General features: G+C 57.3%; 13 protein-coding genes across 13 annotated transcripts; 7 read left to right on the top strand and 6 right to left on the bottom strand.

Annotated features, from left to right (window-relative positions):
• Positions 1–1,001: 1,001 nt before the first annotated feature.
• F5144DRAFT_485320 (Nicotianamine synthase protein-domain-containing protein) lies at positions 1,002–2,074 on the top strand (the record flags this gene model as incomplete). The annotated part of the gene is made up of 3 exons (XM_066785491.1): positions 1,002–1,244; positions 1,310–1,615; positions 1,775–2,074. The coding sequence occupies 3 exons, from the start codon at positions 1,002–1,004 to the stop codon at positions 2,072–2,074; spliced, it is 849 nt and encodes a 282-aa protein (XP_066647377.1).
• Positions 2,075–2,291: 217 nt separating this feature from the next.
• Positions 2,292–3,496, bottom strand: F5144DRAFT_564975 (uncharacterized protein). Its single transcript, XM_066788459.1, has 2 exons — positions 2,863–3,496; positions 2,292–2,784 (listed from the first exon to the last, which is right to left on the bottom strand). The coding sequence occupies exons 1-2, from the start codon at positions 3,406–3,408 to the stop codon at positions 2,716–2,718; spliced, it is 615 nt and encodes a 204-aa protein (XP_066647378.1). The 5' UTR covers positions 3,409–3,496; the 3' UTR covers positions 2,292–2,715.
• Positions 3,497–3,558: 62 nt separating this feature from the next.
• Positions 3,559–4,500, bottom strand: F5144DRAFT_507419 (kinase-like domain-containing protein; the record flags this gene model as incomplete). The annotated part of the gene is made up of 1 exon (XM_066786487.1): positions 3,559–4,500. A coding segment is annotated over exon 1 (720 nt), but the record flags the coding sequence as incomplete, so codon positions are not given.
• A 263-nt stretch (positions 4,501–4,763) lies between these two features.
• Positions 4,764–5,814, top strand: F5144DRAFT_149227 (uncharacterized protein). The gene has a single exon (XM_066782457.1). The coding sequence runs from the start codon at positions 4,843–4,845 to the stop codon at positions 5,803–5,805; it is 963 nt and encodes a 320-aa protein (XP_066647380.1). The 5' UTR covers positions 4,764–4,842; the 3' UTR covers positions 5,806–5,814.
• Positions 5,815–6,309: 495 nt separating this feature from the next.
• On the top strand, positions 6,310–8,313 carry F5144DRAFT_484053 (uncharacterized protein; the record flags this gene model as incomplete). Its single annotated transcript, XM_066785419.1, has 4 exons — positions 6,310–6,379; positions 6,608–6,686; positions 6,786–8,064; positions 8,158–8,313. The coding sequence occupies 4 exons, from the start codon at positions 6,310–6,312 to the stop codon at positions 8,311–8,313; spliced, it is 1,584 nt and encodes a 527-aa protein (XP_066647381.1).
• An 851-nt stretch (positions 8,314–9,164) lies between these two features.
• On the bottom strand, positions 9,165–9,629 carry F5144DRAFT_483016 (uncharacterized protein; the record flags this gene model as incomplete). Its single annotated transcript, XM_066785367.1, has 1 exon — positions 9,165–9,629. A coding segment is annotated over one exon (465 nt), but the record flags the coding sequence as incomplete, so codon positions are not given.
• A 2,794-nt stretch (positions 9,630–12,423) lies between these two features.
• On the top strand, positions 12,424–13,569 carry F5144DRAFT_483889 (uncharacterized protein; the record flags this gene model as incomplete). The annotated part of the gene is made up of 1 exon (XM_066785410.1): positions 12,424–13,569. One exon carries the CDS (start codon positions 12,424–12,426, stop codon positions 13,567–13,569), a length of 1,146 nt encoding a protein of 381 aa, XP_066647383.1.
• A 237-nt stretch (positions 13,570–13,806) lies between these two features.
• F5144DRAFT_484693 (trimeric LpxA-like protein) lies at positions 13,807–14,480 on the bottom strand (the record flags this gene model as incomplete). Its single annotated transcript, XM_066785461.1, has 2 exons — positions 13,807–14,125; positions 14,200–14,480. 2 exons carry the CDS (start codon positions 14,478–14,480, stop codon positions 13,807–13,809), a joined length of 600 nt encoding a protein of 199 aa, XP_066647384.1.
• Positions 14,481–14,774: 294 nt separating this feature from the next.
• Positions 14,775–17,732, top strand: F5144DRAFT_564986 (uncharacterized protein). The gene is made up of 5 exons (XM_066788460.1): positions 14,775–15,752; positions 15,811–16,417; positions 16,478–16,822; positions 16,880–16,990; positions 17,045–17,732. Exons 1-5 carry the CDS (start codon positions 14,977–14,979, stop codon positions 17,342–17,344), a joined length of 2,139 nt encoding a protein of 712 aa, XP_066647385.1. The 5' UTR covers positions 14,775–14,976; the 3' UTR covers positions 17,345–17,732.
• On the bottom strand, positions 17,461–18,306 carry F5144DRAFT_627793 (Rhodanese-like domain-containing protein; the record flags this gene model as incomplete). The annotated part of the gene is made up of 3 exons (XM_066792307.1): positions 17,461–17,654; positions 17,804–17,918; positions 18,124–18,306. 3 exons carry the CDS (start codon positions 18,304–18,306, stop codon positions 17,461–17,463), a joined length of 492 nt encoding a protein of 163 aa, XP_066647386.1.
• A 620-nt stretch (positions 18,307–18,926) lies between these two features.
• F5144DRAFT_545827 (uncharacterized protein) lies at positions 18,927–19,362 on the bottom strand (the record flags this gene model as incomplete). The annotated part of the gene is made up of 2 exons (XM_066787382.1): positions 18,927–19,102; positions 19,200–19,362. The coding sequence occupies 2 exons, from the start codon at positions 19,360–19,362 to the stop codon at positions 18,927–18,929; spliced, it is 339 nt and encodes a 112-aa protein (XP_066647387.1).
• Positions 19,363–20,286: 924 nt separating this feature from the next.
• On the top strand, positions 20,287–22,599 carry F5144DRAFT_507429 (uncharacterized protein). Its single transcript, XM_066786488.1, has 4 exons — positions 20,287–21,114; positions 21,192–21,820; positions 21,898–22,183; positions 22,292–22,599. Exons 1-4 carry the CDS (start codon positions 20,529–20,531, stop codon positions 22,381–22,383), a joined length of 1,593 nt encoding a protein of 530 aa, XP_066647388.1. The 5' UTR covers positions 20,287–20,528; the 3' UTR covers positions 22,384–22,599.
• A 1,216-nt stretch (positions 22,600–23,815) lies between these two features.
• F5144DRAFT_528622 (Intradiol ring-cleavage dioxygenase) lies at positions 23,816–25,440 on the top strand. Its single transcript, XM_066786888.1, has 5 exons — positions 23,816–24,161; positions 24,248–24,396; positions 24,455–24,597; positions 24,657–24,825; positions 24,917–25,440. The coding sequence occupies exons 1-5, from the start codon at positions 23,935–23,937 to the stop codon at positions 25,393–25,395; spliced, it is 1,167 nt and encodes a 388-aa protein (XP_066647389.1). The 5' UTR covers positions 23,816–23,934; the 3' UTR covers positions 25,396–25,440.
• The last annotated feature ends 241 nt before the right edge of the window (positions 25,441–25,681 follow it).

Here is a 25,681-nt window from a genome sequence, read left to right on the forward strand (position 1 = left end):
CTCCCTCACCGCTGGATGCCCGATTCCGGAATTAGATTGCGTCAAAGAAGGCACACAAACTTCGGAACATACGACGGGAATCAGTGGCAGGGGCGGGAAGGGGCAGTCGGGTACCTTAGTCTGGGCACGGCACACGCACACACCGAGATTGAGAACCTTGATGGGCTCCACACAGATCAGCGAGATGATCTGATAACGGGGCCGCTTGGACCCCAGCCCACTTGGGTAGGCGCCCGCCCCCCCTTGTTGGCAGTTGCGCGGCTTCACTGTTTCCAAATTCGACAATTTCACAATTTGACGAGAACCCTGATGGCCAAGAACCTTGATGGCCCGTCCCGTCCCCCTCCGAAGTACGGCCAACAACAGATAGGTACCAGTTTGACAGTTAACTTGCCAACTGCCAACTGCACTGCCAACAGCTTGGCAAGTTGACAAGAGTGACAAGCACACCTTACGGGTCCCCCCATGGACCCATGGAGCTGCAACCCACCGCCCAGTCTGCCCTGCACCAGCCCTGCAGTGTTCCGCATGCCATCGTCGAATTGGGCAGACACTCGGGCGCCGAATGTGGGCACCACAAAATGCCGCGTTCGAGTGGGATGGAACGCCAGCAAGTGCGAGTTACCAGCCCTGCCACTCTGAGGGGACCCCCATTGCTCATTGTCCATTGCCGTGGGATGTGCGGGCAAGCGTGGAGGCCACAGGAAATATAGCCAGTCATCTCCAACCTTATTTGTCTTTTCCCACCCTTCCTTCGTTCCTCTCTTCTCCCTTTCTGCCTCCCTGACACATCAACTTGGGACGGATTGGCGCCGGCGTGGCCTAGTGCAGCAGTGCTCGTTGTGTTGACCGACAACCCCTGGATCCCGAGACCAAAACCGGTCCAACATCGAAACCGTTAAATACTCAATCAACTCTCCCTGGAAATCCAGGGCACCCCTTCTTCCAGGATGATGTCTCTTCTTACTTCGTGGCTGCGGTTCGGTAGCCCTACAGCAAAAATGGAACCCTGTCCCTGCGCCTCCCACGACTCCCTCGCCATTGTTGAGAAGGCCGACATCCTCCACGACCAATTAGCCGACGCCAGGGCCGAAAAGGTCCAGTGGCTGGTCCGCAGCATCGTCGAGACCCATTCCGACCTGCTCAAGCTCCCTCACTTCCGGCCGGGCAATGCCATCAACAAGCTTCTTGGCAACCTCGTGTCGGTCTGCTCCGAGATCCACGACCGGGAAGTCGTCGACAGGGTACCCCCACCCTCAGGCCGCATAAGCTACCAGCATCACGGCCGCCACAGCTGACATGTACATAGGTCCTCTCCCACGCCCGCGTGCAGGCAGTCCTCCCCTCGCTCCGCCAGATCTGTGCCCAGGCCGAGTCCTGCCTCGAGCTGCACTGGGCCGAGCACATCCTCTCCACCAAGGGCACCCCCGACGAGGTCCTCGCCCGCCTCAAAACCTTCCCCTACTACGAAAACTACCAAGACCTCACCCGCCTCGAGCTCTGCTCCATCCTCTCCGCCACCAAAACCACCCCCCGCCGCGTCGCCTTCATCGGCTCCGGCCCCCTCCCCCTAACCTCCCTCTGCCTCCTCCAAGCCCTCAAGCAAGACGCCCTCGTCAGCAGCCTCTCCGCCGCCCCCGACCCCGACCCCAACCGCAACGCCAAAACCAACCCCCCACAACCCGTAATCCTCAACGTCGACTACGACTCCACCGCCATCGCCGCCTCGCTCACCCTCTCCCTCGCGCTCGGCGACGCCGGCCGCGGCATGGAGTTCATCTGCGCCGAGGCGACTTCCGCCGACAAGGACCTGGCCGAGTTCGACGTCGTGTACCTGGCCGCGCTGGTCGGCATCACCCAGGCCGAGAAGGAAGGGATCGTGCTGCAGGTGGTGGATCGGATGCGGCCCGGGGCGCTGTTGGTGGTGCGCAGTAGTTGGGGGCTGAGGACTTGTCTGTATCCGGAGGTGGATCTGGCGACGGAGGGGTTGTTGAAGCGGTTGGAGTGCTGTGTGGTGGTGCATCCGTATGGGCAGGTGGTGAATTCGGTTATTGTGGCCAGGGTTAGGGGGTAGGCTACAAAAGTGGCATGGAGGGAGTGCGGGTTACTGGGCGGGCATCTCATTTACTAGAGCTGGACGAGGTAAAACGGGAAAAGTTGGGCGGCATATCTTGTGGTCTTTGCTGACCGACTTTGGTGGCTACATTGCAGTTTATTTTTTGTTCACTTGTCGTTTAATAGAACGCGTGCGCAGAGTTCAATCGAGTCGAGCATTTACGATGAAGGGGCCCATCGAAACGGACGAGGCTCAAGTTTTAGTTGTGGGCTTTCATGTGGCTGATTCTTAAAGGTGGGTATACGGTCTACCATTCACGACGAGACAACCTTTGTCACCCACGGCTTATCGAGAAGACCATACGTGGGAGTTGAGGGGGAACTGGCTGTCGGTGGTTGTACCCTTCAAAAGGAGCTGGGACACGAGCACAACGGAACGTGAAGGGAATGGATGGGCAGAATCCATGACCGCGGCGGGATGTGGGAGGACAAACGGGACGGCCCGGAGCCAACTTCGCCCCCACGCCCCCGTCGTGTGGCGTCGCACCTGGAAAGCTTTCAGCTAATATCATGACAGCCTTGCTGCGGGCCGACGCCTTGGGAAACCGAGGGATGACATCAACCGCGTCCTGGTTTGTGATTGGTGAGGCCGCAACCCCCTCAAAGGATGCGCCCCAGTGTTACTAGATGGAACCCATTGATGTCCACAAGAAACGGTTCACAGCAAAGGTAAGTCAGTCCATAATACAAAACGGGAAACAGTAATTTTACTTTTTAACTAACTGCACGAGGTGACGTGGATGGCAGGGACGGACGACAAGCCAGCTCCGACTCCCACCCCGGGGCATCCCGAATCCACGGATGCTCCAGCACCTCCTCAATACTCGCCCTCTCGTCCGGCCGCCACCTAAACATCTTCCCCAACAGATCCGCAAACAACCGAATATCCTCCCTCTCCATATACCTCTTACAACCGGAATCCAACCCCCGCTGCCACAACCCCAACCACGATTTCTCCGATCTCTCCGCCTCCTCCCCCTCCTCCACATCCCCCCACCCCCAGACCTCATACCCCGCAACATACCCCAGCCTCACCAACAGCACTTCCTCCATCACATCCGCGACCAGCGAGCCCCCCTCCTCCAGTCCCCCCCCCTTCACCGCCTCCTCCTTCTTTGCCCTCACCCGCCCCAGCACCTTCACAAACGCCTCGTCAAACGCCTCCTCCTTGACCACCCCGCTCCCCCGCCACCCCGTGGCCGTCTCGCCGGGCGCCGTGCCCAAGCAGGCCGTCACGCAGGAAATCACGCTCTCGCCGTAGAAGGCTTGGGTGCCGCACACGGCGGCGTACATGCAGCCGGCGAGCGCCCAGATGTCGGCGGCGGCGGCGAGGGTGGTGGGGTCGGTGTCTGTGGTGAGGGGGTTGGGGGTGAGGGTGGTGGCCCAGGTTTCGGGGGGGTGGTAGCTGGTGGGGAGGTGGATGGGTTTGCGGGGGGGAGGGGGATTGGTGGTGTTTGGGGGGTGCTGGGTGTAGGCGTCGAGGTCGGCGAGGGCGATGAAGGGCGTGGTGTACGATCCGCGGTCGTAGCCGCCGAGACGGCCGGTTGGGAAGCCGAGCTCGGTCGGGGAGACGAGGTATTCGGGTATGTGGGTGGACGGGGGGCGGTTGGCGTACTTGTTGCTGGGGTGGGCTGGGTCGTGACAGATATACGGACGGCCGATCATCTCCTTCATTTCCTGTTCGGTTAAGCGGCGGATGGCGTCGTTAACCACAAATCGGATATTGCCGGGGTGGAGGCGGCCGTGGTAGAACCCTTGTTTATGGAGGGAGCTCACCGCGGTGGCCATCTGTCGGCAGATATCCCTGAGGAACAGGGGCCGCTCCGGGAATTGGCAGGCTACCTCCGACACCAAGGGCCCCAATAGGCGCTGAACGGCGCAGAGATGGCGGCCATTGGGCCCGACAACCCAGAAGTGGTCAAGTGAGGGGGATAGGTGTAAGGTTTCCTGGACTTTCGCGCTGGCAAGATTCTCGTGGGATGATTCGGCAGCATAGATCTTGATAGCCCGCCATTCATCCCATCTCACATGCCTACAAAGCCACACGGTTGCTTCAGGGCCGAATCCTAGCTTGTTGACCACCTTGAAACGGCCATCTAGGACGTCGCCAATTAGGACGGGGTGGAATCCGCCAGGGCAGTAGTACGACACTCCCTCGTCCATTGTAAGGCCCGCGCAATAGGAAGACTTCGGGGTATGTGGATTGCTTAATGTTTTTTTTTTTTTTTTTTGCTTATTAGTACCGCTTACCTGGGTAACTACAAGTATGAGGGCCAGTATTACTTGTTTGTTTGGTTTAAAGAGAAAAGTGTGAGGGTATCAAGCTGAGGAGTCCCAAACTAGAATTAGAAGTGTTTAAATAGATTAAACAGCCGGTTTGTTCTGCGTTGGGCAGGATATTTGATTTATTTTTTGACCTGAGAACCATGGGGTCGAACAGGTTTATTCTTGTGGTGCCTCAAGATAGTAGACATCTTTGTTATTGCTCGTACCCTCAATTGCTATCTTTGAGGTACCTTGTCCTCGCACCGTTCTTGTCAGTGCATTCAGGGGCTCGCCTGGCGCTTAGAGGGTTAGGGCTCAAGCCAGATGTGACTACGCAGTTTACCCTAACCCTTGAAGTGAGAGTTTCCTTCCTGCGTAAATTTTCCAAGTTGTGAGAGTGCTTTGAACTCGGACTCCAAGTCCCACTTCAACTTGAACTTCACCTTCAACTTCACCGTGACAATGACAATATTGCACAGCACACCCACACCCACTCCCACAGTTGACCCTTCAAACCCCAGCATATTACGATGGGATGAGATCGGGCTAATGCTTATCCACGATTTCATCACCCAAGATGACGAGGCGACCATGATTGAGGCTTTTCACGCCCAAGACCCGCTCACAGAAATCCAAGGGAACCTGAGGAAGCGCATCAGTCAGCATTTCGGTCACCACTTCGACTACACCACCTTCGGAGCATCAGACACCCGCTTCACTCCCGTCCCAGACTACATCACCAACTTCCTCCCGCGCCTGCCCATCCAAAACCCCCTCCCCGACCAGTTCACCGTGCAGTACTACCCCCCCGGCAGCGGCATCCCCCCGCACGTCGACACCCATTCCATGTTCGGCGAGGCCCTGTACAGCCTGTCCTTTGGCAGCGCCGTGCCGATGCAGTTCCGCATGTCCGGCGCCAACGACGCGCGCAAGATGCGTCTCCCCAAGCGATCGGTGCAGCAGCAGCAGCAGCAGCATCAACAAAACACCACCGCCAACCCCCCCTCCCCCCATTCCGTCACCACCACCGCCGCCACCACCACCCCCAAAGAACCACCACAACCCCAAACCCTCCCACCCTCCTCCGCCCCCGACGACGAGCCCCACCCGCCCTGGGAGATCCTGCTCCCCGCGCGATCACTGCTGCTAATGACGGGCGCGGCGCGATACGGCTACACGCACGCGATCCGGCCGCGCAAGACCGACGTGATCGGCGGAGACAATGGGGAGGCCGTGCCGAGACGGGGCCGGTACTCGATCACGATGCGCAGCGTGCGGCGTGGGGAGGAGGTCGGGTGCGATTGTAAGTTTCCGGGGGTTTGTGATGCGAGGGTGAGGGAGGAGATGGAGAGGGGTGGTGGTGGTGGTGGTGGTGGTGATGATGGTGGTGGTGGTGCTGCTGCTGCTGCGGCGAGGCAGCCTTAAGGGGAAGAGAAAGGGCGTTATTGGGCTTGGCGGGGGCTCCCGAATGGAAGAATGCAGCCAACCTGAGAACGCCCACTTTTTTTTTCTTCACCGCTTTCTTGGATAGGAAGAGGGGATGGCCGCAGGACAAGCGGCCAAGTGAGCCAGGACAAGTGCGAATGGAAAAAACTCACAGGACAAACGGCCAAGTGAGCCAGGACAACTGCGAAGGGAAAAAAACTCACAGGACAAATGGGATGGGGAAAACGTGGCAGGACAATCCACGCGGCAGACAAGGGCAGCGGAACAGCGTAGAGCGATCTGACTGGGCGCATGTGGTTGGACAAATGCTCAAAGGGGCAGTCGGGTCGATGGTTGCCCTGCCCCCGATGCCCCCAGTGCCCCCGTGTATGTTCATGTCCAAATGTCGAGGGTATTCGCCCTTAAGTTTGTCGAGTAGCATCCGGTGCCTGGTTGCAACTCATCTCGCTTTCCCGTCATCTCACCGATCACCACACCAACACCATGTCCCATTCCTCGGGCCGTCCCTTGTCGTCTAGCTGGGCAGCCCAACACCCGAACCAATCGGACTTCAGTGGCGGCGCCATGGAGTGGTGGATGCACAGCACTCTCAGCACCCTTCGTGTGCAAGTCCATCTTTCCGACCCTGACCCGCCCTTCACTGCCTCCGTCGAGAGAATCAAATTTGATGAACGGAGAAAACGAGCACTCGCAGAGATCGACGGCGTAGTCGCAGGCTTAGCGTTTTTGGACGAGGCCGAGAAAGATCACAGCGACGACGATGTATCTTCTTGGCACAGAGGAGAATCGACCCAGTCGAGCTGTGTCGATCTTTTGTTTAATGATCTTAATATTATCCTACCCTCAAACCCCCCGCATGGGTGAGTACATGTATCTACCTATTGTTGACGCTGCAAATTATCCCCTTCACTGGCAGACCCGGGCGAGGCTCGTTTATGCTGACATCTTCAACATGACAGTATTGGATTACCAGCATACGCCAATCCGTCCGAGCTGCTCAACGATAGACCAAAACTCGATCTTCCAACCGAAAACACGGGGTATACCGGTGGGGCTTTAACAGGGGTGAGATCACTCCTGGAAGGCGTCGAGGCCGAGTTCCAACGCTTCAACAATGTGTCGTCCAAGTCAACTTCACCTGCAACTCTTAGGCTTCGCTCCCGTTTTCGAAGCTCCAAAGAGTTAGCACATGATGGGATGTTAGTATGCCGCGATCTCTCAGAGGGTCTGCCTCCGGACACTCTTGAGGAAGTCTTCGCCGTTGCCTGCGTATCCCACGCCATGTCCCAGATCTTGGTGGGCCAAAAGCGAATGGAAGAGACCCAAGTGCTGTCGGGGTTGCAACAATGGAAAGAGGGCATCGAAACCCTGGATGAAAGAAGCGACTTTGACGCCTTGGCATCCGAAATGTGGCCGTCCAGGTATACGTCCTCGACTAGGCCGGAACAGTCTGCATCCGGCCCTCACGTTATGGAGGGGATCGATTTGCCAGGAGGCCAAGACAATACATTACATCTCCCCCCTGGAGCCGCCGAGATGGGCCAGGTTTCCCAGGATGCGCTCCCCGCGGGTGACACCAGGCCCTCAGTCACCGCCCTGGGAGGGAATACTCTGGAGTTATGGGCAAACCGCACCCCGGGGGCGTTCGGCTTCTCTCAGCTCCGCCACGTCGACGGTGGATATTCCTACGTGCCCCGAAACGATATCGATCCCAGAGAGCTTTTCAAATTCTGCTCCCCTAATGAACACATCCCCGGATACAACCCATCACCTCCGCATAGCCCCGGTTTGGAAGCACCCCCTCCGGCACCAGTTCTGGCCATCTCTGGTTGCGAATCGCCGCCAGCTCGCCCATCCTTGACAAGCCTTCCTTGCGATGACCAGGATCATTATTACTTCCCGATCGTCAACGAAGTCTTTTACTGCAAGGCTATCAACCTGCGCAATACCATCACGTTCCTCGCCGTTCTAGGCTTTGCTGGAAATGATGATTACGGCTTTTACCAGTTGGCGGGTAATGGCATGACGGTAGAACACCGTAAGATTGGGTCCGTCTGGGATAGAGAGCGTCTCGAAACTGAGAAGAGGCTTCGGAGTGAGTTTTTTGACCCACTCAAGGAAGCCGAGACGGAGGACGCCGGATTCCGAGCGATGTTGGCTGTGGCCGAGATGTTTGTCAGGCTCGGGTTGCTCGGGACCAGGGAAAAGGTTCAAGATTTCTTGATCGCGATATCCAAGGTAAGATGAACCCAGAGCCTACTTTTAGATACCGTGGGATGTGACTAATTAAGGGATCAGGAGTTCTTGACTTCCGGGGACAGACAAGTGAAGTTCATCCGCTGGATATTGTTTGGGAAGCCTCCCGACTCGGTGACAGCGTTCGGCAATAAGCCTACACAACAGCGGGATCCCGTACAACGAAATAAACGCCGCGGGCCCTTGGAGAGGCAGCTAGACGAGGAAAGGCTGGCGAAGAAGAAACAGTAAGTTTCCGAAGGTCTGAGATCAGACGTCAGGTGCTAACCAGATAACCACAGGCCTGTATACCGCTGCGACCAACCGGGGTGTGCAAGCGAGTACACTTGGCAATCCTCGTTGTGCAGACACAAAAAAACGCATCATCTCAAGGCTAAGACTTTTAAATGCCCAATATGCGGCTACAGTTCAACGAGGCGGGACCGTGTACGGCAACACTTTACTATACAGCATCCAGGACAAGCGTTGCCGCCACGGCTCCAAGAGATACGACCGGGTTATGAGTAGGGGGTGACGGAACACAGGGAAACTGGCCATTGTCATTTCACAATTTTGTCAATAGAAGGTTTCAGCGAGTTTTGGGGGCCTCACATCAATTTCTTTTGGGATTAGAAGGGGTAAATATAGACCGGTGTAACTATGATTTAGTTTGGCTACTCTAGGATAGTGAGAACGGTAAATCAGAATTGGATTAGGTGCACCCTTCACCCAGGGTTTGACCAACACCCAGATGCTCGCACTAGCTTACTCTTTGGCAAGCCATTGAAAGCCTAGCTTGTGCACACGTTCAGGAAAAGGTCTTTGAGAACAGTTAATATATAGGCCGATTCTGGGCCACCACGTGAGCCCTAGGGAGCATTAACACTTCTGGAACGGTCCGAGATAGCGAGGCATGAAGATGGACGGACAGCTTCTTGTGATGCAAACTAAATTGTAAAAATATGGAAATTAGCCAACGGAAGGCGGATTGGTGTCAAGTCGAATAGCAGTGAACACGGCGGCCGGGGAGTAAGAGAATCGGCCGATGATGGGGCGTTTGATATCTGCCCGTAGCGGTCTGGTGGCAAGCATTCCTCCGCCGCCTACCGGCTACACTTCGCCCAGCGCTTCGCTGCATGGCCAACGGTTTCCACACCGGCCATAGCCGCCGCCGTCAAGGCCCCAGGCGCGTTCTTCCTGCTGTCCTCGCCCACCAGCGTGGGATCATAGGAGCCCGGCATCAGAAACACGGCAGACCGGCCCTCATAGGTGGCCCATTCCCCACGACCCGTTTTCTCCTCCACCATGTGCACAAACGCCCCCTGGGACCGTTTCTTCCTATCGGCCATGGTCCTCAACAGCCAGGGATCCAGCGCCTCGCCCTCTACCGTCTCATACCTATCCGCCACCAGCCCCTGCCAGTCATCCTCCACATCTTTCCCCTCCTTGGCCGCAGCCGCAGCCGCAGCCGCGCGCTTGCCACGGGGACGGGGACGGCCACTAGAACCGGCACCAGCCCCCGACCCCACACCACAACCCCCCTCCAAACCAGAACCCGCCCCCTCCCCCGCCGCCGCCGAACCCAAACAACACAACGACGACGCCAACCCCACCCCCCCACCCCCCTTCAATCTTTGACCAACCTCACCCTCAACCCACCTCACCCGCAACGGCACCAACCCCAACCCAATCCCACCGCCATTCCTCCTCCGCCCGCCACCATCCAGAGCAGCAGCAGCAGCAGCGCGACGGCCTCCCGCCGGCAAATCACATGCCGCGCACAGGCCGTCCCAGTGGTAGAAGCGCTTGTAGCCGCGGGGAGAGCCGCGGCGGCGGGAGAGGTGGAGTTGCGTGGCGGGGCAGGCGAGGGCGGCGGGGTCGTCGCTAATCTCGAGGTTGTTCTGGGGTTGGTGGGGTTGGGGGTTATTGGTGGTGGTGGTGGTGGTGGTGGTGATGGTGATGGTGGTTGCACTGGTTGTGGTTGGCGTTGGGTGGGTTGCGCGGTAGAGGGAGCAGTGTTGCCAGTGTGGTCCGGGGCGGGGGATGCGGGCGAGGAGGGCGCCGACGTGGGTTTGGTTGGTGGGGTTTGCGGGGGAGGGGGAGGACGAGGAGGGGATGGGGGGGAGGGGCTTGAGATGGGCGACGCTGGTCGAGTCGATCCAGACGTGGTGGTTGCAGAGGGGGTGGCCGAGGGCGTCGACGGCAGTTGGGTCTGGGCAGTGGCACCAGGGGTGTTGGGGGATGTAGAGGAGACACATGTTAGTGGCTTGTCAGGGGCGGTTGGTGTGTGCTTCGGGTTTGTACCTATTGAGGTGGACTCGTGTCGGTGTAGGTGCCGTTGGGTCCCAGGTCCCAGGTTGGGAGTGGGCAGTGTTTATTAAGGTCTAGATATGGTTCATCTCTATTGTTCCTCACTCCACGTCAATCAAAGCATTCAACACGTATCAATGCATTGTGGATGGAATAAAGGAGTTTGCTGTTGTGTTCAGGGGTAACCTGCAAGGGGACGAGCGGGTTAGGGTTACGCCGAACAAGTCTCATAAGGGAGCACCTCTAAACCCAGAGTCAATGTCACCAACTCAAGACCCGCAGGGGGAGAAAGAATCCACCTTGGAACACGGACCAAGGAGTCAAGGTTTTGCGCGAGTGTTTGGGTGTAAAACCCGCATGCGCGCCGTTGCACAGGAGCGTCCCAAAGGCTGCGGTGGTTGATGGGCCTTGATGCTGTCGCGGTGCAACTTACCCACGGAGAGCCAAGCTGAAGTCACGACGGCAAACACTGGTGAAAGGTGCTAGTAGACTCGGGCCTCGTTGTGCATGGTTCCATCGCTGACTTGATTTGTCCCTCCACTAACGACCCGAAGAGGAGAGACCGAGACAGGACAGAGACATGGATGGACCGAGACGACAAGAAAAAGGTTGAGCAGAAACGTATAGATGCGACTTGAGGGAACGGTCGGGCAGCTGATAGAGCAAGATGAGGACCTTTGTTACCCAGGAAATCTGCATCCATCCAAGTGAAGGAAGATGGGGATCTTTCCCATCCGATCACCGCAACGCCGAAGAATCTCAAGACTGGGGAATTCATTCATCTACCGCGTACTGTCTGTGTGCGTCTGTCTCACTGACTAAACACCGTCGATAGCCGTCAATTACGGCCTAGAGTAGACGGTATAGCAGATTGCAGAATACTCGGCAAGACTTGAGGCCGAAGAAAGGCGCTTTTTGTGAGCTTGTAGGGTGCTTCTGAGCTTCAACGGCGATTTTGACCGAGGGTCTTTGGCAAATGCTTTCTCAGTAGTTAGTCTTCAATAAACCCAAGACTTTCACCTCTGACAATTGAATCCTGATGTGGTCGTGGTAGGGGTCTCGGCCGAGGATGACTACTTCAACGGGGGAGAAGGGGGCGCGGCGGGGGAGGAGGGTTACGTTACCCGTTCGGAGATCACTTGACTTTTTGCTACAAAGATCAGGAACAACTAAAAAAAGGCACACATATCGCCTCACACGGTTACGTTGCAGACAAAGAGAGCCTAATATTCGTCAATGCACATGCTTGTGAAAAGCCCGATGGGACACCGAAAAATAATAGGGTTGTTTGGCCTAGGGCGAAGAAGCTTTGGGAAGCGCCGAATATCGCATACAGCCATCTTGGAGAGGTTAACAACGGCAATGCCGCTGAGTAAGGGTCCCTTGAAATATGTATGTCAAGGTCGCCGGTCATATGGAGTTGGTATCGAGGGTGACAGCTATTCGTAGTAACCCGGAGTTAAAAAGGGGTAGATTCTCTGATAATATTATACCAAAAATGTCACGCCAGTGATCACATGTGCTGCCCTCACAATTCTAGACATCATAGCAACACCCTACAGTACATTTGGATCCTAGTACCTAGTTATATGGAAATAAGAAAGGGATATGTATCTCCACCGCTTGAACACGGCTTGCTTGGTGCTATGCCAGTCAGGAGGTAGGGATCACGGTCTGGCGACTGGCCAACGACGCAGTACATCCAGGAGAATCAACCAACCCTCAATTGCCATACAAACCGCGAGTGGCTGCAAGACAGAGGTGGTAGCTGCCCAGTGCGAAGGCTAGGGGCAATACGCTACTGACATGTAAACCGGGTTACCCCAGTTGAACTCCGAGCAACGTCACTGCCTGCGGTCGCACAGAAACGCAGGTGCTACACACCCACGTATTGTGTAAACAATGTAAATCCTGAACCCCCGCCTTTCCCTTTTCCTCCCTCCATCAACCACTAACTATCCCACTCATCGTCTGTACCTTCATAACCATCGCCAATCCCACAACCAACAACCAGGCCACCGACAAAACTCCACCACCCATAAACCCACGACCATGCCCACCCCACCCCCCCTGCACATCCCCCCCACCCACCACTCCCCCCTCTTCCCCCCCAACACCCTCATCCTCGTCACCGGCGCCAACGGCCTCATCGCCTCACACATCACCGACCAACTCCTCGCCGCGGGCTTTCGCGTCCGCGGCACGGTGCGTTCCCTCGCCCGCTGCGCCTACCTCCTCCCCCTCTTCAACACTCGCTACCACCACCACAACAACAACAACAACGGCGCGGACCGCTTCACGCTGCACGAGATCCCCGACGTGTCCGCCCCGGGCGCGTGGGAGGCGGCGGTGGCGGGGGTGGGGGGGATTGCGCATGTTTTGGGGGCGGTGGATTTGAGTGTGCAGGATGCGGATGGGGCGGCGGAGGCGGAGTTGAAGTGGCAGGTGGGGATGCTGGAGGCGGCGAGGCGGGAGGAGGGGGTGAAAAGCGTGGTGCTTACGTCGTCGGCGTGGGCGGCGTGGACGCCGGATGCGGGGAGGAGGGTGCGGTTGACGGGGGAGAGTTGGAATGAGGAGGCGGTGGCGTTGGTGAGGGATGGCGGGGTGAGGGAGGGGGGGAAGGGGTTTGCGGGGTTTATGGCGTTTAAGACGTTGGTTGAGCAGGGCGTGTGGGAGTGGGTGCGGAGGGAGCAGCCGCGGTATGCGTTTAACACTGTGTTGTTGGATACGGTGCTGGGGGAGTGTCTGGACCCGGAGAACCAGGGGATCCCGAGCACGGCGGGGATGGCGCATTGGGTGTGGGAGAATATCCACGTGGACACGCTCAACATGATGCAACCGCAGTGGTTCGTGGACTGCCGGGATGCGGGCCGGTTGTATGTCGCATTGTTGGCGACGGCACCCGTGGTGGACAGGGAGCGCGTGTTTGCGTTTGGCGCGCGGTACAGTTTCTTCCGGGTGGCTGAGATCTTGAAGGAGTTGTACCCGGAGCACGCCGACAGGATGGCCAAGGTCAAGGACCTGGGGTGGGACCAGACCGAGGTGCCGAACGAGCGAGGGGCTGAGTTGTTGGCGAGGCTGGGTCAGGAGGACGGCTGGCGGTCTCTGGAAGAGAGCGTGAAGGAGAATGCCGAAAGCTGGCTGAAGCTGAAGTCGGCCGGGGTGACGGACCAGAGGTATGCACGGATTGGCGAATGAGGGTGTCATAACTTTGGCAGTTTCCTACCTATGTCGGTTCTTTGTTTGTCTTGTATTTTTAGGGGAAGAAATAGCAAAAAAAACAACAACATTGCGCTTTTTAGGCAGCGCCCTGTTATTGTTGCGCAGGTGTTGGGTATCACTGATTCGACCGTTTCGTGGCGCCTAGCGCGGGTACGATCCGATGCGTACTCGGCCAGAACAGTCCTCTCACAAATATTTGTCCCCTATGCCCTCTCAAATCGGCATAGGCTGGGGGTTGTTGCCGACCGTCTTGTAGAGATCGCGGAGCTCGAACGCCTCGTGGCCACCCTCGGGCACTTCTCCGATTAGGCGGGCTGGCTGCCCCGCGACGATGCTGAAGCTCGGGATGACCATGTTAGGGGGAACGACAGTGCCGTCGAGGATGCGCACGTATTCCTTGATGATGGCGAACTCGCCGATAGAGACCCTGGCGCCGATGTGGACGTGACTGCCGACCGAGGCGGCCTGCACGACGGAGCCGGCGCCGACGAAGACGTGGTCGCCCATGCGGAGAGGCATGAAGGTGAATGCGCTGTGGTAACGCATGGTCAACATCTTTGCTATCGCGAGTAGTCGTGGTGTCAGACAACGAGAGAGGAAACCTACCCCTTGTACAGACGCCCTGGTGGACGCAGACAGCAGCCCCGGCTTAGGAAGCAGTAGCGCCCAATCGACACGGCCGTGTTGTTAGGAGCGGCACCACTCGCCGACTGTGGTTGCGCTTGAATTGTCCGAATCAGGTCGCCCCGGATCATGGCCTCGGGTTGAATGACGGTCTTGCCGCCGAGCATAATGTTTTGGGTTCCCACGAGGGTCGCCTTGCGAGCTACTTTGTTGCCGGTGTCCGTCTCGATGTATTCTCCCCTTGGCGGTCTGCGTGACGACATTTTGGCGGTGATAATTCTGAAAATTAATTCGGGTGTTGGGTTGTGGGTAAATTTTGGATCGGGGGTTTCGACTCGTCAAGGCGCTCGTTTTGGTAGTTGGTGATTGTGTGATGTCGTCTGCGATGTCGCGTCGCGTCGGATGCATCCGATGCTTGAAGCTGCCGAGACAAAGGCGGAGTGGGGGATCTGTGTGGGGAATGATTCCCTGCCGCGCTGCACGGGCCGCACCTCACTAGCGCCCGTAACCATCACCCAACCCATGTTCGCCGTGGCCTGGAGCCGTCCAACCCCCCATGTTCTTCCCCTGCTGGACAACCTGCTGCGCCGTATCACCGCCGAAATGCCGTTTCAAGGATCCATGCCCTGTGTGGCATTAGTCAGGGGATGCAGCTCAGGCATCAACATATTGAGTTAAGAAATCTAAGAAATAAAAGTTTACCTTTTTCTTTTTGACCCAAGAGGCCAAGATTTGAAATTTGAACGAAACCCCAGCAACATGTCCTCAACTCTGCTGGAATCGGAGCAAGAGAGTGACTCCGCGATAAAACCTGCCCTCGACATCGCCGACCTCTTCCGCGAGCTGCAAGAAACGAATCGGTTGTTGAGAGAGATAGCATCGCAAAGGGCGGACGATCAGGACCCGACTCACCCGAGCACCGATACATCATTATCACCAAGCCTAAATGATAAAGGGTCACTTCATTGTTCACCGCTAGAGCCCTCTGTCGTGAGCGCAAAAGCGATACAGCTCGTCGACGACCTCGCCCACAGGGTATTCGATTCGGGCTACCAGGAGCATCTGGACTGGTTCCGCGACCTAACCCTATCGCGGGTTTCAAAAGCCAGAGAATTACAGCGTGGCTCGGGCAATGCTATCCAGCCGCAGCACCAGGTCCGAGTGTTCGTGGGCTTGCCGGACTTTCCCGGTCGTAAAGCAAAACCTAGTGATCAACCGTTGGAACTACAATGGGACTGGAGGGTCAGCTCGAGGGTTCAGAGACTGGCCTTGACGGACGGGGAACTCGAAAACCTCCGTGCCCAGTGGGTGGTCCAGTTCGATCTCGACCGATCCACTGAGCGCGTTTCGAGGCACTCTGGATGGATCCTAGGCAAAGAACCCCGCCGTAATGGCATGCTCTGTGCATGTCCCCTTGTTTATGGCCCCGGCGATGTACTTGCACCGGCAAACTCGATTCTCGATGAGTGCCACAGGGCCAAAGCTCTCGTTAGCAAGATGACATATCCCGACCTCGTCAGCCCTGGCGCACTGTGGTAACCAAGAACTATCCGAGCTGTGCTCCCCATCTTGCCCCGTACTTACTAGCATTAGGCACTTTACCACCCCCATTTGGGCCAACGGAGTCCTTCCCCTCAGTCGCCTCGCGCTCATTGCTGCCGTTTGCCTAGTGAACCCGGAAGAGGAATTTGAGACGGTGCACGACTTCTTGCACGAATTTTGCGCTCCTTGGAAACCTCTACGTTTGCGGGGGAGAGGTTTTAGCTTCGGCGGCTGGACTGGCAGCAACGAAATATCATACCAGCACACCATCCGCTGCTTCTCCAACGTCGCTGTTGCCGACCAAATCGACTTCGCGCCCTACGTCCGTTGCTATCGCGAGTCTGGTCAGTTCCCGGCCCTCCCGGGAGCGCCAAACCCGTCGTTTACCGAGCGCCGCATGTCTGTACTGTGCCGCTGGTCTGAGCTGAGTGGCGAGCTCTCCTTCACTATTGTACTCCTCGGGGACTTCCAATCATTGAAGCAGGAATCTCAGGCGTCCAATGATTCGTTTACCGACTGGAAGGACCGCCACTTTACCGTGAAAGGCAAAAATGCCGGCTACCATATGCTGCAGTCTGCCGTGCACCGCATGTTGATATCTTGGGAAAAAGAGTGGTCTCAGTGCTTGGATACGTTGGGGGATACCGTTAATATCAACGTGAGCGGTTCCCATCTTATTTACACGATTATTATGTGCTTTTTGCTCACTCTTTAATAGCTTAACGATATCCTTAGCGATGAAACCAGCAACCGCCTCATGTTCGACACTTCATACGCCCGGTCCCGCGTCTACTTCAAGACCCTGGAGATGCTCCGTATTTTTGGTGACATCATACGAGAAACTGGCCGAGACCTGCAAGAGATGGACCCTGAACGCCTTCTCCAGGGCAGCTTTCTGCGCGCTGGTTGGGACGTTAGGTATTTCCTCAGAGAAGACCCAGCCACAGACAAGGCGCTATGGAAAAACTGGCGGATCCTATCCGAGTTCCAAAAGGGGGCAGAGGAACGGTTGATACGGCGAATCAATGAGAAGACGGAGGAGATCAAAAGCTTGAGGGACGGCGTAAGTGATGGGCCTGGCATGCTCCGGGTATCATGGAACCAAAAACTAACCTGTCAGCTTTTCAACGCGACTTCGCTACGCGAGGCAGCCAGGTCGACAACCATGAATCGCTATGTCATCGTCTTTACGGTCGTGACCGTGCTTTATCTCCCCCCCAGCCTGACATCGGTATTCACACCATTCCCCATTTTTGAGTCCTAATAGGTAACTAACCCCATGCAGTCAATCTTCGGCACGCCGCTATTCGAGGCGGAAGAGCAGGCCGAGACGGTACAGCGTTTCAAGACATCGACCATCATTGTCTGCGTCATCACCTACGTGCTCGCCTTCCTCCTTCTCTGGTTAGCGGACAAATGGGACGCCGCTAGGATGCTGTACCTCGAGACCCGCGAGTTTGCCGCCTCGACGTGGAACCGACTCAAAGGTGGTGAACGGGAAGACACAGACAACCCCCTCCGCAGCATCACCAGCAACAAACCCCTCCTCACACCAGCGAACACCGAACGAGTCATGAGCGTATAACCAACTCACTTCCAACTAACTAGGTGCCTAGGTACCTACCCAACCACAGCTCAACACCGCAACCCCCAACCAAACTACCTCCCTAACCCAACCATTGAACCCACCTTAGTCCTTAATCAACAGCCCTCACCAACCCCCCTCCAAACCGCCTCCTCATACCCCTCCATCCACCCCACATACTCCCCGCCAGCAGCCACCCACCCCTTGATCCCGCCCGCCAGCGCCAGACTCTGTGTCTCGTTGTCGCCCGCCTCAGCAATATGGTCGGCTAGCCAGCCTGCTGCGCGGCTGCCGCGGCCTTTGGAGGAGCCTTTTCTTTTGGTTAGAGGGTGTGATGTGGGGGTGGTGTGTGGGGTGTGTGGGGGATGGGGGGTGGATAGCGGAGGCTGGAAGGGGATGGGGAGAGGGAGGGCAGGTTGGGGAAGGCGGCGAAGGGGGTGGGGAAGGGGGGCGACATACCGCAGTAGAAGATGACTTTGCGCAGGCCGGCGGCCTTGAAGGTGGTGTAGACGGCGGAGAGGGTTAGGGGGAGGCTCTGTGCGGGGATGTTGAGGGAGCTGCGGATGGTGCCGCCCTGTGAGGTGCGGTGAGGTGTTAGTTGGGGGTTGGTTTTACTTGAATGGGAGTGATGATCGGGCGCCGTCTATCTTGTTGTGTGCATGGCGGGCGGTGGTTGGTGGCTGGCCCCGTGGTTCAGAATTACCCCGGGCATGCCGTGTAACATGTTTCAGACGTTCTCTCTCTCTCTCCCTCTCTCGGGGATCGGCATAGTCACATACCTCGAAATCGTTCCGCCGCAGATCAACCAGCACAAAGTCCCGTTTCTCGAGCGGAGTTGCCTTGAGCAGCTCGAGCACTTCCTCGCGCGAGATGGTCACCACCTCGGATTTGGGGGCGGGGTAGGCTGCATACCATGGTGCCGGAGCAGCGGTTGCGTCGGTGGTTGTGCCGGTGGTTGCCATTTCGACGGGTGCTGCGGGTGTTGGAAGTAAGGGAGGGATTGATGTTCTCATAGGAGATTGAGCTGTCGTTGCGAGCGGGGAGTTGATGAGCTTGAATGTCGTTGGGGAAGAGACCTAGAGGGGCTAAGTTGTATGTCACTCCTCACATTTGATTGGTCCATTTCTGAAAGCGACCGAATGACGAAGTGAAGAACCCAAGGCTGAATGAATCTTGAGGACTCGAGATAGTCGGGCAAGGGGACATCGTGATTAAGCGACGGGGTGTTGATACTGGGAGAGCAATTAAATATACCACCCTGATCACTGAACTATAGCGACTAAGAATCCTGTTATATCCTCATTTATGTAAACTATGCCAGAGACTAAACGAAAACTGAGGGGTCCCCTTTCATGACTTGTTGGTAACTTGGTTTGCTTTTTCATTTGTATATGCCAGGCCCTGTGCCACTATGCAGTACCTAATCGTGTTCAACACCCACACAGCCCCGGAAGATTTGTTAACTTCTTTCTTTCACTTTCCCACCCGCACTGCCACCTCAACACTCCCTCTTTAAATGCCCACAATGGAACTAACACTTAAACCATCGCCTCCTAACCACCCTGTTGTACCATACCGTCCTCTAGCATACTTGTTGACCCCCGGCGTAGATGGGGACACAGCAGGCCGGGTTGCCACTGGAATCAAAAAGGGGCGTGGGCCTCGGGGGGTTGAGCCCCATGCAGACCCCGGTAGCGGCGGCGGCGGTGGCTGGGTTGATGCTGTAGACGGTGCTCGTGCTGGTGACTGTGGAGGTGACTGTGGTGGGCACGCAGGCTGGTTTAACACATGAGAAATTAGCAATCGGTTGCGCTTGTTTGTGCACTGTGTTGCCAGTTTCCATCGTAGAACTTACCCGGCGGCGGCGGCGGCGGTGGGTTTACTGGAGGGGTATTGCACCCGGCGCCCCAAGGCTTGCCCCCCATGAGCAAGTTCAAGCCGTTGGTCCAGCAGATTGCAGCCTCGCCTACTCCGGCGTAGCTGGCTACGGCTGCGAGAACCAAGTTTTGGGCTTTCATGATGCTGGTATTGGATCCGAGGTAAGGGGAAGGTCGGGGCCGGAAGCAAGAATGAGGGAAGGTCTGTTATGTTATCGATGCGGCCGACGGAGCGGGGAGAGTGGAGTGAAGGGGGAGTCACACCTCTTTTATACGAACATAAGGGGCTCTTGTGCCAAAGGGCCTAGCGCAAGGGAAAGCTTTGGTCCTTTCTCCTCACTTAGAGCCTGTTGTTGTCACATCACGGAAGTAGGAAGCTGAAAGCTAGCGGTGAGTGCCCCTCCTGACCAGTCTCCCTGGTGAACCGACATCCGATTCCGGGGACGCGTATCACGCATCTTGCCGCTTCTCATCGGTCCTTCTACCTTGTGTGTTGTCCCCTTGTTTTTCATGCGGCCCGGAATGCGGCGTGCGCAATATTGTTATCCATACCTTCTTTGGGGCATGAGTTTCCCCAAATGATGTGACAGTCTGCCTGTGTCTATCGATCTGCCTATCAGCTGAGTCTCGAGAAGCAAGGTGGCAACATATGGTTTCAAACAAACGACCAATCATGGGTCAACATAACCCGTAACTAAGCCGTGTCTCTCGTTGTCTTGGGTTTGGAGCTAGGCGGGACCAGCACTGCGTCCAGAGACTCCAAACCAACGAAGGCCCTTAACAGAATATCTAGGGTGGCCGAAATCTATCGGACGGTCAGTGCGTATGGCTTCTTTAGCCCTTGCTTAACTCGGAGATTTCTCATCAGCTCGTTCCGTCCCGCGGATCAGATCCGGGTCGATACCCGGTGAAGCTTGGATTGGAATCCGGGGTTAGATCGGCACCCCGGACGGCAGCTGAATACCCCTGCTCAAGCAACGAACAAGGCTTGTAGGTCTCACATTTGGGTCCACACTGAATACCTCTACTGCGCCGTGACAATGCAGTCTCCGCTGTGACGAGGTAGTCGACGGGACGCCCTGCATCATGATCGGCTGCGGTTGCGGTTCAACACCGGTCACCGGCCAAAATACCGGGGCTGTAGTGTCGCTCCCTGGAGAGAATGCGTTCAGACGCGGAGGCTGGGGAAGTGAGGAACACAGTCACGAAGTGTATAAAGAAAGCTGAGCGGACTCTCCGGGATACCACTGTCGCTCTGCCCACCGACAACCACTTCCACCTCCTTTCACATACCCCCCCACAACAACATGAAGTCCAACTTGGGCTTGGTAGTCTCGAGCGTCCTGGGGCTCGCGCTCCAAGTCGGGGCTCAGGGTACGCAAAACCCATTTGGTGCAGCAAATAACGACGCTCTCAACGGCGCGGGATCAACTGGCAGCCAGAACCCATTCGGCGGTGGTGGAGCTACCGCAGACTCAACTGGCAGCCAGAACCCGTTCAGCGGCGGCGGCACTGGAACTGGTACTGGTACTGGTACTGGTAGCCAGAACCCGTTCGGCGGTGGCGGGACTGGTACTGGCACTGGCACTGGCACTGGAACCGGCACTGGTACTGGTACTGGTAGTCAAAACCCGTTCGGTGGTGGCGGTGGCGGTGGCGGCACTGGCACTGGCACCGGTACTGGCACTGGTACTGGCAGCCAGAACCCATTCGGAGGCGGCGGCTCTGGGTCTGGTAGCGGCGGAGGTACGACAACCCCCCCGGGAGTCTGCCAGTGCCCCGATACAACTCCCACCGGCCCGCGCCTTGATGAACGGGGATGCCCCGCGACGCGAGCTGTGGCACCAACCGGCCAGGCGTTGACATACGCCAGCTCACCCATCTGCCACACAGGTAAGTTTCCTACACCCCTTACCCTCCTTCCCAGTGAGTACTGGACACTTGCTAATGACACCCTTTCGGGCCAACAGGTGACGGCCAGTTGTATCAAAGCCCTGATGGTGCAACCTTCTTCATCCAGTGCTGCACCCACGGCGGCGGTAACACAATCAAGACGCTCGTGACGGTGGACTTTGGCGAGTGCATGGACGAGTGCAGCAGGACGGACGAGTGCAGCAGTGTCAAGTTCCTGGCCCACGATGAGTCGTGGGCGGAGCCGCTGCATACATGCATCTTGAGCCGAGATGGAGGATACTCGTCGGCTGCGTGTGGAGGAGACGTTCACAGCTACGCCTTTGTTATCGACCCGCCGGCCATCGAGTCCCCAGACTCGGCGGGTGTTCTCTGCTCGACCGAGTGCCCTTTTGCCGACGGCCAACTCTATGTCTCGTCGGTGGCCGAGTCCTTCCATATGGATTGCGGCAAGCGCCACGGCACCCAGGTCATCTATCGTGATCGTCAGGCGTCGTTCAAGTCGTGCATCGAGGCTTGCGGGAGACTTCTGGCCTGCCACAGCGTCGACTACGATGCTCACCGTCAGATCTGCTACTACGGAAAGCACCAAGGCGAGCCGACCATTGACGCTCCCGGGTTTGCCAGCGCCCACTCCATGGGCTGCTCGGGAGCATGCGCTGCATGCAGCGGCGGCCGTTGCCCGAGCGTGAGTCTTCCAACATCTGTTATCCCTATCTAACCCCCTCATCCCTCGGCGCCCGTTGCTGACGCGAAAATAACTAGGACCCCGACCCCTCTGCTCCTCCTCACGACGACAGCCCTTTCCCACAGGACGGCCCGCTCGCCAACCCCTCGTCGTCCGACCCGGTGTGCCCTGGACTCCACGGCCAGATCAAGACCGTCAATGGCGTGAACTACCGCATGACGTGCGGAGCGGCCACGCATTGTGACGAGAACATCTCCTTCGGGGCGGCCCAGGGCCAGCAGAGGACGCTTGACGACTGCCTCCAGACCTGTAGCGACAACCAAGCCCAGGGATGCAACAGCATCAACTTCCTCGAATCTGATTGTAAGATTCCAACCGCCCTACCAATCCCATCGCCCGACGCAACTCCCGTGTCCACATACGTCTCCCACTCCTAGAGCCAGGCTAACCTAGTTATTTGCCAACACACAGACACGCCCAGCGGCACGGCGCGGTGCATTCTCAGACAGTGCACCCCAACTCCCTCCATCGTGGGTAGCCACATCTCGGGGCAGAGAGTCTAAGGGCCTCTGAGGGAGAAAGTCACTGTGAGTGCGGCATGGGAGAGTTAGGAAAGGCTGAGGGTGGATGCTAGGATTCCTCCTCATGTGGTATGAGTAAACCAGTGGTGTTTGAGACTGATAGCACTCACGGCACCAGGCCAAGGCAGTTGGCAGAGCTGTTTGGCGTTAGGGTGCAAAAGGGCAGCTCGTTAAATTATTGAAATTGCGTTCATTCAGTCCCCGTTGTGGGTGTTGCAAAATTATCTTATGTGCTACTTCAACTGTGACATCTGGGACAACCTTTTCCCTTGGCAACAGAAGGTCAGGAATGTGGAGATGCTCAGCCGAAGAAAGCAACGACAAACAAGGTATATACAGCGGGTCCCTAGGGATGTGGAGGGCCAAACCAAAAAGGATCAAGTCCGAAACACAACCGAACAAGGAGAGCGAGGGCGGTTCAAAATGCGAGTATTCGGCAACCTCCGCAAATCAAGTGGCTTCTAATGAAGCAGTCGTCAGCAGAAATAACTATAAACCAATGCCGTCTGACCCAAACGAACGGGTAGCCAGACAGAGCACGGGACGACCGAGACCAGTCTTTTATTACACTCTTTACCCGCCATGTCGCGATGCTGACTGCACCACAGAAATAGATAATCCGGGGGTAATATGTAGTCACACCCATCCTCCGCAGGCGGCCGGCAACCTCACACGGGCCAAGCAGACACACCCAACCGGAGGCTGGCTGCAGACGCAGCAATATCGGGCGGCAGGTGAATATTGGGCGTGGAATGCGGGAATATACTTCGAGAACAAACCCCAACTGCCGAGCCAAGAGCCTTCTTAATTTATACAACGACAGCCCACCGCCAACATGGATAAAGCAGGGGTGGAGGGACTCGTCATGCCCAGGCAAGCCAGGCTCAGCCAACGCAGCCAACGGGGATAGGGTTTCGTTCGGATCTGGTTCGTTTTTAACCGGCGTCTTAAACCGCCATTCTCGCCGGACGACCCGATTCGTCTGCCTCACCCTCATTCTCTTACAAACGGAGATTAAAATCCGGGGAGCAGTCTTGGCGGTGGGTTGTGATGGCAGCACGCGCTGGGGGGGAAACCAATCAGGCCCGGCGTGAATGTCAGGACGTGGTATGGGCGATATGGGACGGGGGATCGACCGTTGGCCATACCTCCTTCCCCCATGACTTAGCGAGGAAGCAACCTACCAGCGACCACCAACGGGTGAATACCGATGATGCGACCCGGATATTGATGGTGCCTTCTCTGCGTCGCATGTCGTGCAATGTAGCCTCCGAGCCCAGAGCCGGGCCATGGGGTGGGTTCATTATTCATAGCATGATCTGCATACCTTGCTGGGTTGGAAAGGGCAGGGGCGAGAGAGAAACGGGAGGCGGGAAGGGGGGGGGCAAGGGGGGAAACAGACAGAGGATCAACAAACCTAAATAACCCGGGCGGGAACCGCCTTCTGGATCTTGACACTCGCTCCCGTTCCCCCCAACGCGCATCCTTTCTTCGATCTGCAGACGTGCGAGTTTCAGATCACCGCCAAACGCCATGACGCTCAAGACCTTCCTCGCGGGCTTGCTGCTCGCAGCACCCGCCATCGCCCACCCGGGCCACCACGAGAAGGTGTACGCGCACTCGGCCCTCCCGCTCGAGCGCAAGTCTCTCGACCACTGCTCGGCTGAGTTCAGCGAGCCCGAGTTTGTCAAGCGGACGGTGCAGATCCATGGACAGGAGCTGGCGCGGTTGAAGCGCTCGCTGGGCATCCACACGAAGAGGTGAGAATTTCTTGGCTGGGGAGTGGTTGGGGGGGACAGGATTGGGGGGAGGGATACCGTGGTGCTAACATTCAACCCCTCTACAGGACAGTGCACAGCCCACGTGACTACGAATCGGTTAGCCGGATTGACCATAAGAGCAACAAGACGGTTACCACCGGGATGGATCTTAGCACGCTATTCTCGGACGCCGGCGCTTGCATGCTGATGCCCGCCGTCGACCAGGGCCCGCTGTGTGAGTTGATACCCGAGGTGCAGGTGGTGTATCCACAGGTCACTAACGACATGCTTAGACGTCAAGGGAGAGGAGGTCCGCAAAGACATTACTGGTGGCGAGAAGGGTATCCCCTTGACCCTGGCCATCCAAGTCGTCGACTACAAGACGTGCAAGACGGTCCCTCAGGCCCACGTCGACATCTGGAGCTCCAACTCCACCGTGAGAATCCCCCGACCCTTTTCGGGTGTTTGCTGTTTGCCAGAGACTAACAAGCGCAGGGCATCTACGTCGGTGTGCAGGGCTACCCCGGCATGGGTGACCCCAACGACGCCTCGATCCTCAAGGGCACCACTCTCCGCGGCGTGCAGCCGACCGACGACCACGGCGTCGCCTCGTTCGACTCGCTCTTCCCCGGCCACTACGACGGGCGCGCCACCCACATCCACGGTGAGTTATCCTCCCACTCCTCTCCTTCCCAACTTCACCCTTTCCCCCCCAAAACCACCCCCAAACAACACACCACTAACCCCCCTACCAGCCATCGTCTACCTCGGCGCGACCAAGCAACCCAACAACACCATCACGGGCGGTCGCGCAGCCCACGTCGGACAGATCTACTTCGACCAGGGCCTGATCACCGCCGTGGACAAGGCGGCGCCCTACAACACCAACAAGATGCGGGTGGTGCCCAACGTGAACGACTTCCTGTTCCGGCAGGGCGCTAACGGCGACGACCCGATCGTGCGCTACTCGCTGGTCGGCAAGGACATCTCGGAGGGTCTGTTTGCGTGGATCCGCTTCGGCATTGATCAGAATGCGAACAAGCCCGTCAACCCCGCGGCGTTCTGGACCGAGAAGGGTGGTGTTATGAACCCGACTGGTCCCATCTCGCAGTTGCCTGGTGGTGGGTTCCCTGGTGGCGGATGGCCTGGCTGGCCGGGTGGAAAGAAGAGGCGCGCGGCGAAGGCGGCGGCTGCGGCTGCTGCTGCTGCGGCGGCGGAGCAGGATGCTGAGTAAATGGAAGGGGAGTTCAGCTAAATGTACTAGGGGGTTGATCAGGGGCAAGGGGGTGGGTGGTGGCGGTGGAGTTAACATGAAGCAAGAGCATGAATTCGGGTTGTATTCTGCTAAGGGAAGATATTCTGGGGACCTGGATGGACTAGTCTAGCGTCGGTTCAGGATACTGTCAGTCATTACCAGGTAGAAATAACGTGGGTTGCATTGCCAAACTCGGACGGTCCCGTGAACTTGTATTGGTGGTTGTGATGAGTCCCAGAACAGAGAACAAGTCCCATCTTGCACT

Source organism: Chaetomium tenue, assembly GCF_020726465.1.
Source record: "Chaetomium tenue strain MPI-SDFR-AT-0079 chromosome Unknown F5144scaffold_2, whole genome shotgun sequence".
Classification (NCBI taxonomy): domain Eukaryota; kingdom Fungi; phylum Ascomycota; class Sordariomycetes; order Sordariales; family Chaetomiaceae; genus Chaetomium; species Chaetomium tenue.

What these genes read in the sequence shown, in the direction of transcription:
- F5144DRAFT_528622 (XM_066786888.1), top strand. Translation starts at nt 23,935, where the DNA reads ATGACGCTCAAGACCTTCCTCGCGGGCTTGCTGCTCGCAGCACCCGCC. An exon ending in CTGGGCATCCACACGAAGAG is followed by an intron (nt 24,162 to 24,247) that starts GTGAGAATTTCT and finishes ACCCCTCTACAG; the next exon opens with GACAGTGCACAGCCCACGTG. An exon ending in GCGCGCCACCCACATCCACG is followed by an intron (nt 24,826 to 24,916) that starts GTGAGTTATCCT and finishes CCCCCCTACCAG; the next exon opens with CCATCGTCTACCTCGGCGCG.
- F5144DRAFT_564986 (XM_066788460.1), top strand. Translation starts at nt 14,977, where the DNA reads ATGTCCTCAACTCTGCTGGAATCGGAGCAAGAGAGTGACTCCGCGATA. An exon ending in GTCAGCCCTGGCGCACTGTG is followed by an intron (nt 15,753 to 15,810) that starts GTAACCAAGAAC and finishes TACTAGCATTAG; the next exon opens with GCACTTTACCACCCCCATTT. An exon ending in GGGATACCGTTAATATCAAC is followed by an intron (nt 16,418 to 16,477) that starts GTGAGCGGTTCC and finishes ACTCTTTAATAG; the next exon opens with CTTAACGATATCCTTAGCGA.
- F5144DRAFT_507429 (XM_066786488.1), top strand. Translation starts at nt 20,529, where the DNA reads ATGAAGTCCAACTTGGGCTTGGTAGTCTCGAGCGTCCTGGGGCTCGCG. An exon ending in CTCACCCATCTGCCACACAG is followed by an intron (nt 21,115 to 21,191) that starts GTAAGTTTCCTA and finishes TCGGGCCAACAG; the next exon opens with GTGACGGCCAGTTGTATCAA. An exon ending in CAACTTCCTCGAATCTGATT is followed by an intron (nt 22,184 to 22,291) that starts GTAAGATTCCAA and finishes GCCAACACACAG; the next exon opens with ACACGCCCAGCGGCACGGCG.
- F5144DRAFT_149227 (XM_066782457.1), top strand. Translation starts at nt 4,843, where the DNA reads ATGACAATATTGCACAGCACACCCACACCCACTCCCACAGTTGACCCT.
- F5144DRAFT_564975 (XM_066788459.1), bottom strand. Translation starts at nt 3,408, where the DNA reads ATGTACGCCGCCGTGTGCGGCACCCAAGCCTTCTACGGCGAGAGCGTG. An exon ending in AGCTGGCTTGTCGTCCGTCC is followed by an intron (nt 2,785 to 2,862) that starts CTGCCATCCACG and finishes GGACTGACTTAC; the next exon opens with CTTTGCTGTGAACCGTTTCT.